Genomic DNA, 10,864 nt, shown 5'->3' with positions numbered 1-10,864 from the left:
TAGCACCAAATCACAACAGTCGTCTCAAGGCACTTTATAATTTAAAAGTGCCAATCAGATGCTGTCCAAATGGTCTTGCATGGTGGATCAAAATGTGACAACACTCTTCTCTTCTTCATAATTCATTTTGAATAAAGAAATGGGAATAAATTCTGTGTGTTGATCAACATTCTCCCTGAATTATTGGAATCTACTCAGCAATAAAACTGATGACTATTTGACAGCAGTCCAAAGAGTGCAAATCAGTTTGCAGACTCTGCTTGTTCCTAAAACTAACTGTAAAGAACAGACATGGACATAAGTTATGAAGGACTCCAGAAGCATTTTTTAAAAATAATGATTTTAGCGATTGTTCACTCCCAATTAGTTGTTGACTGTAAACAAGGGGGGAGTGAAAGTTTGTGCAACAAAGGTCTCCAGCTGGACGTGGCCTGTAGAAAATTAAGATCCAAAGAAGTGAAGCTACCTTCTTGTAGTTTGTGGTTTATTTGTCCCCTTTTCTTCCTTTCGTCTCTCACCTTTGAGTTGTAGGTATGCGTTTGTTGTTTACTGCTTCTTTGCCTTCACATGCAGCCCATTTGATTTTTATTATGGGGGACCAACAGACAGACTGGCGCATTACGTGGCAAGAAGTGAGTGAAAAGCTTTAAAAAAGATCCACAAAGCCATTCAGTGGCCTTCAGTGTACATCTGGGTCCACTTATATACGTGCTGGTTGCAGACTGCCCCCAGCCACTAACACACTCATGCACACTCATACCCAGTGTTCCACACATTAACAAACACATTTCAGTTTTTCTGTAGCAGTCTGCTGCTTTTTACTGCTAGTGGAAAGAACAAATTAACCATTCAGATCCTTCCTGCCTGCCCCTTTCGGACTCTTTCTCCCTCTCTGGTTTGAATATAGGTCACTGAACTGAGTTCCTGGCACATGGCCCATTCACTCCCTCTCTCCTCTCCCCTCTGTCCTCACCACTGTCTTCTCTTTCTCTATATCTCTCACTTTATACGTCCTCTCTGTTCCACTGTCTTCTTTCACTCCTTGAAGTAAAAACACGTCACCTTTTTTCCCATCAGCAGTAGCATTTTTAAAAAGCGCTGAATACTTTGGGGAAAATCTGACCGTTGGGTTGGTTGGGTGGAGTCGAGCTGCAAAATAACATGACGTGAAGTGTTTACATTCACACTGCTGGAGGAAAACCTCTAGATAGCTACTGAAGTATAAGACATGGAAATCTATACAAGTCATTCTCAGTGATGCATGTTCCAAGAAGCCGCAGCGTGCCACAAATGTAATAAGGTATTGAGAAATAACTGATAAACTGTGTATGTGTGTGTCTTTGTGCGTTTCAGGTCAGTTATGGGTATCTGTGAGTAAGGGGAAGGTGATGGTGTTTGATGCCTCCAGCTGGTCTCTCACACACACCTGCCATGTTGGTAATGCCAGACTGGTGAGGAAAATGCATAAAATGCATCAGCTGCACACAAACACAATTACTTTTGCCAAAAACACAAACAAGGTAACAAACAGTGTTGCATGATACACAAAAAAAGATGAATAAAGGCAGTAGTCAACAGGCTTGCTGCTTATGTAAATTTACAAAATGTGTCCACAGAAGAAAGTTTGTCACTAGTTAGTTTAGACCTATTATGCTAAGACACAGAGGCAGTGGAGCATTCATGTTCACACTTATGGCCAATTTAAAGTCAGTCTTCAACTGTGCAGGTCACAGCCACGTGAAATGTGTTGGGGCCAAGTTAGAGTCACCAGTTAACCTAGCATGCATGTCTTTGGTCTGTGGGAGGAAGCTGGAATGCCTGGAGGGGGAGGGAAAATAAGCAAATGCCACACAGAAAGGCTCCAATTGGTTAGTGGATTTGCACCCAGGACCTTCTAGCTCTGAGAGAAGTGTTAACCACTGCACCACCGTGCTGCTCATGAAAACGGGTGGCAGTCAGAAATAAAAATATTCAAATTGTATAATTTTCCCACTCTTATCTCTCAGTAGTCAAAATGTTATAGTTAACCCTCTACACGGTAAACCGATTTCTCCAAAGCTCTGCAAGTAGTCGCTTTAGTGAACATGATTTTATTTTGTAATTGTTCCACCACTAAATGAAAACACCCGGGCAGATGTTTGCTCATCGCTGAACTAAATCAGCAGCAAAGCAGCACATGCATGCCACTGACATTAGGTACAGATTAAACAGTTCTTTTTTCCCCCCTCTTCTGTTGCTTGACTTCAAACATTGTCAGTATCTTTAGACATGTTTTACTGTGTTTGGGATAATTTACATTCCCTCAAAGAAACCATCTCATTTTCTTTCATAAAAAAATCAAAGTAAGAGCTTGCTGGAGGTTTAAAAGCTCTCTGAGGAGAACATGTACTTTGTATAAGGCTAAGGATGTGTGAAGTTTTAAGGCACATCTTAGGTGTCTCCTAATCACTGAACTTTGATTTGACTATGCAAACTGTGCAGGTCACAGTCACATGAAATATGTTGGGAGTGTGAGACAGAGATAGGCGGAGCGTGCGTTTTCTCTTCCTAACCAAAATATTTGCTTTGAGTTCACTGCCAGGTCACTATAAAACACCATGATTTCTCACTTCAGCAAAATGACAGCTGATCAGAAACAATGAATTATGGGGGGGAAATTAATAGAACAAGTAATAGAAGCTTTTCTCTTCTTTTTTTTTTTTTTTTTTGTGACTGAGCACCTCTAGTGACAATACTTACAGTGTTTCATGTTAGTTATGTTTGAGTCTGTAAAATCAGACCAATATTCAGTGTTTTTCAGAGTAGTGTCAGGAGTTTATTAGTACAGTTTTGCCACCTAGTGGACAGGTTGAGTATTGCACATTTATTTGCCTCCGTTAACTTGCATACATTAGCCTCTTAGCAGCGTAACTGAAGCCCATTGTGCCTTGTGTCAATGCCTATGCTACAATTGTTAGGAAGAGACTTTGTTTGGGACCGTCATCATTATTTTTCACTATGAACCAAACAGTTCATTATTTTCTTAATCTGTTTGTCCAAAAAAAAAACCCAAAACAAAATAACAAAAAATCTGTCAGAAGTTATGTTCAAATATCTGCCCGTTTTTAAAAAAAAAAAAAAAATAGAATGAATTGTTTGAGTTGGAGGCTCCAGTGGTTCACACATTTACCTAACAAGCTACTTTCAGCTGCTCTTCCTCCCGGGAGGAGAGACAAATCCTTTTGGGGTTACACCAGGAAGAGCATCTGGCATCAAATATGCGGAGCCAACCACTGTGACAACACCTTGTGAATAAAGGAGCAGCTCAAAGTAGCTTTAGAATTAATTAATTTGAGTTGTTGTTTTTTAATTGCACAGGTAGAAAATTTGGGGGCATTTTAGATGCTGACTTAGTTTGTTCTAAAGGAAACCAGTTTCCCCTGTGTAAAATGTATGAAGCTGATATTGTTCTAATATCTGTGGACTGCTGCTCAACGATATGCTTCTGATTTCAGAACTGCATGTTGGAAGTTGACAAAGACCAGGTGTGGGTGGGCTCTGAGGACTCTGTTATCTACATCATCAGCATAGTGGCCATGGTCTGTAACAGACAGCTGACCGAACACAGGGCTGAGGTCACCGGACTGGCAGTCGACAAAGGCAAATACGGGTAACGCAGACGTGATCACAACAGATGAACATGCAGCCACCTCAAAAATACACCACTTTCTGTCACAAAACCAACCACTCAGGGTAAATTTACAGAATCTGACATGCAGTGTTTAAACTCCTCATTGCTCTTTTAAAAACATATATAGTTTAGCACTGTTTGTATGGCTTGTAGACGTGTGTTGAAATTGGACACCTTAAACATAATTCTGGTCAACAGTGTGATCACCCTTCAGGGTCAAGCTTTCAAGTAGTCCAGACAGGAAAGCCGAGCTTCAAATACTAAACAAACCTTCGCAGATTTTCTCCCCCATGATATGTCACGATTGCTGTTGCCTGGCTGTTTCAACCCTTCAACCCCCAGCGTCCACCTGTAGGCTCTGGGGAGATGTTTACTCATCGCTCCCATTTTGATGTGTTACCATAGTTGCAGAGAGCGATGAGGCCAGAGTCTAGGAGCCAAAGTCTAAGTTGTCATTTCAAACCAAATGTAGTCAAAAAAAGACATGGTCTCTAAAGTCTGTGTTTTGTAATCAAATAATTAATAGTTTCATTTATAAACTGTCAGTTTAAAGAAATTCACTTTGAAATGCTAGAAAATTAATTTTTATCATTTAGAAATATAAAGGTATTTGTTGACATTTTTTCTTGATGTATTTCTTGAATAGCATGATAAGCCAGCTGGCTGTTTCAGCAGTGTCACAGTATCGTTACTTTCACAGATTAAAACTGCATTCAAGGGATCAAAACCTGTACAGTTTCTGTGCCTAATCCAGTCTTTATTGTTGAACTGTATCAAAAACCTCACCCGTCTGCTTTGTTCTTCAGCCACAAGGTGGCGTACTCCTGTAGCGCAGAGGGGAGCATCATGGTGTGGGACGTCTCCACCCTGCAGGTCAGTTTAAACTCAACCTTTGTTTACACCTGTTTGCATTTCTCTTTCAGCTCTTTTGACTTTTCCTTTTCCTTCAGGTGAGGAAGTACTTCCGCCTCTCCTGTGACCGTCTGCAGTCTGTTTGCAGCTACAGTGGAATGCTCTGGTGTTGTAAGTTTCACTCTCACTGCTCAGTTACCATGGAAAATGTGTGGTATTGATGATGGAAACTGAATACTCCCTCTGTCCCTCTCCTCTATTTTAAGGCTCCAGGGAAAGTATAATGGAGGTGTGGAAGAATGGTTCAATAAAATGTCGCATGAATTTACCAGAACAGCAAAAAGGCTCCACAGCTGCATTCAGCTGTGCCCTGCACTTACCAGAGGTATAAACACACACTTTGTTTTGAATATTGTGGGTTTTTTTTTTTTTTTTGTAACTTTATTTTTATTTTGAAATGTGGCCCTTTTTCACCCGATGTGTTTGCTCAGAGGGAGGAGCTGTGGAGTGCTTGTGCAGATTCTGGAGAAGTGTGTATTTGGCATATTAAAGACACCAGCAAACCGTTCTACTGCATCAGTCTACAGGACTGCACTGGATGCTACTGCATGATTAAAGTTAAAAACCAGGTTAATATACACACACACACACGCACAGAGGAGAAGAAGAACTGTATGGAAATTCTTTGTTTTCTTGTTGACATTTAGATTTAAAGATAACTATGCAGCTGGAATTAAGAGGTCTACTTACCCATATAAGGAGCAAAGCCTCATCCACACAGGCATCAGCTAACAACAATCTGGCAACCTCTAACCATACAAAGTCGATGACATTTAGCGACTTCAAACAACAGCAGGTGAAATTACTGCTGGAAGTGCAAAGTGGGTCATGTCCAAGTTAAACTTTTCTCAAGTTTGAGGCAAGTCACTGAAACAACTACCAATGACAGTGAAGGATACTGTTAATTGACATAAGAGAGGGTTGCATGGCCCAGTTTCAGCCAAGCTTTAGTTGTTGGGCAGATTGCCTCATAGTTGACTCGAAAATACTTTGGTATACAGAGGAGTTCATAGTTGACATGAAGGGTTTCGGTCTCGTGGCTGCAAAACAAACCCAAATCACCAGCAAACGACCAAAACTTCTGCTTTTATAGAGCTGCTCACACTTGCTGCTGATCTGTTAATCAAGCGCATTTTTATTAGCAGCTCCTGTCTGCTACTTACCTTCTTAATTCCTGCTTTTGCATTGAAAATGATACCTGTGATGCTGTGAAAAGCTCTGACAGCTTTGACTGTTACCTACTTCATCTATAAGTTTCCTCTTTCATCAGCCAGATGAAAGAGTGATGAAATGTTGCCCAAGTTTAGTGTGTAATTGTTCAGATACAGGTGGTGGCTCAACTTGGCTCCATTGGCTCATCTTACCACACTTTCCCCTGCTTGTTCTCTTCTTGTTAGTAATCTTAACTTATGGTCATCAAACTATCTGACACTGAATGGCATTAACTTTTTTTCTGTCTAGGTGTGGGTTGGCGGCATGGGTCGCAGTTCAACCAAAGGGAAGGTTTACATCCTGGACACGGAGCGGTACCAGGTCCTGAAGGAGCTTCACGGCCACACTGACAAAGTGATGGCACTGTGCTCAGCCGAGGACCGCTATGTCCTCAGTGGAGCTGGAAAACATGATGGGAAGATCGCCATCTGGAAGGTGGAGTAAAGAGGCTGAAGGACTGAACTTAGGAACATTTTAGAGTGTGAGTTCTTATTGAATTTGATGAAGGGAAATAAAGGGAAGATCCATATTTGGACAGCACAGCAGGGAGAAAAAAAGATCTGCATCACCAGGATATGAAGGAGTCAAGTGGAGCAAAGAGTTTACATGAAGTCCGGTCTTTTATGAAGTTAAGATTAGAAATACTAACAACTTATTTTATAGTTTTTAATGAAGTAAAAATTCAGACTGAAAAGGGGAAAGTGAGATTGTGTTCTTATGGATAATTTTTCAATCCAGGGTGCACCAGAGTTCACTTTAATGAAGGTTTTTATACATTTAGTATTTACACAAGAATAATCACACAGTGTGTGACTGAGCCTCACCTCCAGCTGTGTTTTTGACGTGAATGTCTGCAGCTCAGAGGAGTCAAACTACCCTGAAAACAAAACTGTGGTTGGAGATTTCACAATCGCTGTGGGAAAGCCCCAACAGAAGATTTATTTTGATGGAAGTGATGCTTTAACGGACAGGAAATATGATAATATACGATGATGGGAACTGGACTTGTGATCTACACTAGGTGTGGGTGTGAGGATCTGCAATAACTGGAATGTGTTTGAACACAGATGATCAAATAAGGGCTATCTGTGCAATACGTCTACTATAAGTGAGATATTTTTCTCATTGTTAGACAAATTTTTTTCTTTTTCTTTTGTTTTGTTTGTTTTTGTAGTTTATGCAAAAACCAACTGGACAGTTTTCATTAAAGTTGCCAAGTAGGTGGGACATGGGCAAATTAAGAAACCTGTTAAATTTTATGACTGGATTTTGAGCTCTGACCTGTAGGTCTGAGTTGGAGGTGTGTTTATGTGTTTAACTTCTGCCCCAAATACAGTGCGTGAGATAACACGACCCCCACCCACCCCCTTGGTCTGTTATTGCCAATCAAATTCAGCAGCAAATTAAAAAATTAGGTTACAATTCTCTGATCGAGCAGCTGACTTGGGACTTCAGCATTAGACCTCAAGCATGCTTAGTATATGGGGGCTTCTAGTTTCTATTTATATTAACAATTTAACAGGTTTTTCAAGAAAATGAACCAACGAAAAAGTCAAAATTCCTGTCCACACAGTGCATTACAGATATTAAACACCCTGATATTTATAAAGTTAAAGTTAAAAGCTATAAAAAGTTTCACACACATTAAAATGTATTTATGTTCCCTGATGTTTGTGTTCTGTACATTTTATGATGGTTTTTAACTAGACGTCACTATAACAGTAGCATTACATGTATTAAAATAGTGGACCGTGTCTCACACATATAGAGAACATTAAGATTTTGTATTATACTACTAAAGGTCAGTGTCACCATCAGGATACTTTTGGTTCACAAAACTATTTTTACATTTTGGAGACAGTTTCATCTGAGGTTCAAACTGAGGGTTAAACTTATCTTTTATTACTGTATTTATACACTGTATATAACTGGGAGACATGATATTGTATATCAACCTAATGACAACTCAGCCATTATATTTATACTTTTGTGACATTTGCTTTTGTCTTTATATAAAAAAATGTACATATTCTCTTTTATGACCAGTATATGATATATATATATATATATATATATATATATATATATATATATATATATATATATATATATATATATATATATATATATATAAATAAAATTTCATTTTTATTAAACAAAACCTCAAGTCTGACAAACCAAAGCTTCACTTTACTCTTCAAAGATCATTGGATAGTTCACAGGATGGAAAGCAATAAATATTTCATGCAAAACAGTTTTTTAGACTCCTATGTGATTTTTTGTTTTTTTTTTGTTTTTTTCTTTGTGAATTGGTTCAAACAATTTAAATCAAGCTATAAAAAAAACTAAAAATGCTCTTTGCTGATGTCGTGTATGATTGCTTTGAGGTATCACAACCCACAAATGTCGAACTGTTCTGTGTAGTTAGTTCAGGTGGTTTTACAGTCTAACTAGTGTAATCACAGCACCTATGCCTTCATGGAGTGAGTTCTTACTGTGCAAGTCTCAAGCTGCATGCAAAACTGAACTAATCCTTTATTTTTTTATTTTTTTTGCACTTTCTGGAGTTCCTCAGAAGAGGGCGCAGTTTGATACCAAAAGAAATTCACACATGGGTAAAGCCTGAGGCTTGAGGAGTGCAGTTTAACAATAAAATGTTTTTAATTAAATATCTCAATTAATACAAAAATAACTATTCAGTTCAGACATATATAATCTTTTTCTTCTGCTGACTATTAAATATTTGCTTCTAAAATGTTAAAAAACTGTAAATGGCCACTATAATTTTCAAGAGCTGTGGGTGGCATCTTAAATGTCCTGACTCAAACTGACTCAAACTAACCACTAATTTAAACTTTTGTACCTACTGCACCATTTTAAGCAATTCATTTTATAGTAATAAATGTTGAATACCATAAAGTCCACATAATGACAAAAATGCAACCAGCAGATATTTCCCACTGGTGTATAAAAAATACCCCTTAAAATCAGGGAATCCATCATTTCAGTGCTGTAATGTAAAACTGAGTCTGCAGAAAACAAAGAAGCTATTTGACTCCTGGCTCATTCCCCGCTTAGGCTGCAGGGTGGGAGACCTGCACTGACAAAGCTACAACAGACTCGGTCCACCCTGCTCAAGTGTCCTTGAGCAAAACACTGAATCCCTGCAGGGCTGCTGTTATGTGAATGACCTCCCTGTGGAGTCTACCAAGGTGTTTTTACACTGGCTTCTCTGAAAATCCCTTCTAATACTTAGAATACTGGGATATATGTACATGCATGCAGTTGTATTTGTGCAAATAGTGTGTGTGTGTGTGTGTGTGTTGGACATTGTTTTGAAACATAAAGCCATAAGCAGCTATTAATCTCTCACCATGCAGGGCCACTAATGCCTCAGCTGCAGTACATGATAAGTTGTTTTCTGTGCCTCCTGTAGCTTTTAATCAGTTTCCCTTAATCCACAAACTTTTACTTACAGGAACTGAGCAGCAGGTTTAAGATTCTATTGTTTTGTTTTTGTTTGTTTTTTTTAACCCCTTCTGTTCAGTTTAATTTATATAGCTCCAAAACACATTAATTTCAAGATACCTGATTTTACATGATAGAGTCTACACAACAAAACAATCAGCTATGACCAAGCACTTGGCAAGAGTGTGGGGAAAAACACTCCCTTTTAAGAGGAAGAAACCTCCTGCAGAACTGGGTTCAGGTTGGAGCAGCCGGTCTGCCTTGACTGGCTGGAGTGAGGAGAAAGAGAAGAGAGAAAATGTGCGCATAAAGAGACAAAAGAAACAGGAGCAAACTTCAGGATACTGAAGAGAAAACGTGCATGATGTGACAGTGGTACGCACACTAAACCCATCCCATGTGATAAAGAGGAAGTCTGCCCACAGCCCGAGCCTATAGCAGAATCACTAGGGGATGGTTCAGGGTCATCTGATCCAGCCTTGACTACAAGCTTCAGCAGAAAGGAAGGTTTGAAGTCAAATTTTAAAAGTGAAAGTGTCTGTCTCACAAATCCATCCTGGGAGCTGGTTCCACTGGAGAGGGGCCCTTCAAAGCTTTTAAAATCACAAGTCACCCTGCAGTCTGAGAACAAAGTGCTCTATAATAATATGATAATGTAACAATATGATACTGTGAGGTCTTTGATACTTAAGGTCTTTAGGGCTTTGCATATAGGGAGAAGGATTTAAATTTCAATTCTGGATTCAATAGTAAGCCAATGAAGAGATGCTAAATATGAAATATGATCTCTCTTTGGCACTTTTTCCCCATCAGTGCAGTGCTGACGCAGAGCTATTTGTCTGTTGAAAACCATCCTGCGTTTCAAAGGAAATAAAAACTGAATGTTGCACAGCGTTAGATAGGAGAAGTAATCTGTACATTTGTGGTAACAACCCCTCCTATAACTACTGAGTCAGTGGTTCCAACTTTGTGGTGCCACCTGTTCTTTTATCAGTGGGAGTAGAAAGAACTGGTTCTAGATTGGGCATCTTGCAAGAGGGATTCGTAGTCTCTTTCAGTACTCTTGCTTATTGTAAAGTGTTAACACAGAAACAAAACTTTTTCATTTATTCTTAAATTGTGTTTAGTTTGCACACTGCAGGTTTGAGGGTTGTGGGGAGAAACAATGTGTCCTGTACTTATGGCACTTACTGACAATAAAGTTGACTTGACTTTGAAATGTAAGTCTGTGGTTTGATCAGACAGCAGCTCAATACTCAGCATTATTTTCTGCCAGCTGAGCCCTCTCCACATTAAAACGGAAAGAAATTAAATGGGGAAAAAAGAGGAATACTTTTTTTTTTCATGTCAAACAAGTTAGATTGCTTTAGCCAGTAAATAGTGTCCATGCAAAATCGCATCACTCAGAGTAAGATTAGAAAAACACAATTTCTGAGTCTAGAAATGGGCCCCTGAGATACAGTGGTGGAAATAATTGAGGTGAGACATGTTTTGACATGTTCTAAAACAGCTGGGCACTTTGGATTTCACAAACATCACTCAAACAGAAGTAAACAGTTCCTCTGTTGGGACCTATTTTCAGATGTGGATTAATACACATTT

General features: G+C 39.1%; 1 protein-coding gene across 2 annotated transcripts in view; it reads left to right on the top strand.

Annotated features, from left to right (window-relative positions):
- The window catches only part of dennd3a (DENN/MADD domain containing 3a), a 27,549-nt gene extending 19,715 nt beyond the window's left edge, over positions 1–7,834 (top strand). For both annotated transcript variants that reach the window (XM_030740274.1, XM_030740275.1), the window contains exons 24-30: positions 1,354–1,451; positions 3,495–3,649; positions 4,477–4,543; positions 4,621–4,693; positions 4,789–4,907; positions 5,014–5,151; positions 6,044–7,834. In XM_030740274.1, the coding sequence (XP_030596134.1) occupies positions 1,354–1,451; positions 3,495–3,649; positions 4,477–4,543; positions 4,621–4,693; positions 4,789–4,907; positions 5,014–5,151; positions 6,044–6,238 (845 nt within the window). In that variant the 3' untranslated portion in view covers positions 6,239–7,834. The remainder of the gene's footprint in view (positions 1–1,353; positions 1,452–3,494; positions 3,650–4,476; positions 4,544–4,620; positions 4,694–4,788; positions 4,908–5,013; positions 5,152–6,043) is intronic.
- The last annotated feature ends 3,030 nt before the right edge of the window (positions 7,835–10,864 follow it).

The sequence above is a fragment of the Archocentrus centrarchus genome, chromosome 11, assembly GCF_007364275.1.
Source record: "Archocentrus centrarchus isolate MPI-CPG fArcCen1 chromosome 11, fArcCen1, whole genome shotgun sequence".
Lineage (NCBI taxonomy): Eukaryota > Metazoa > Chordata > Actinopteri > Cichliformes > Cichlidae > Archocentrus > Archocentrus centrarchus.
This window is presented reverse-complemented; position numbering and strand designations above follow the sequence as displayed.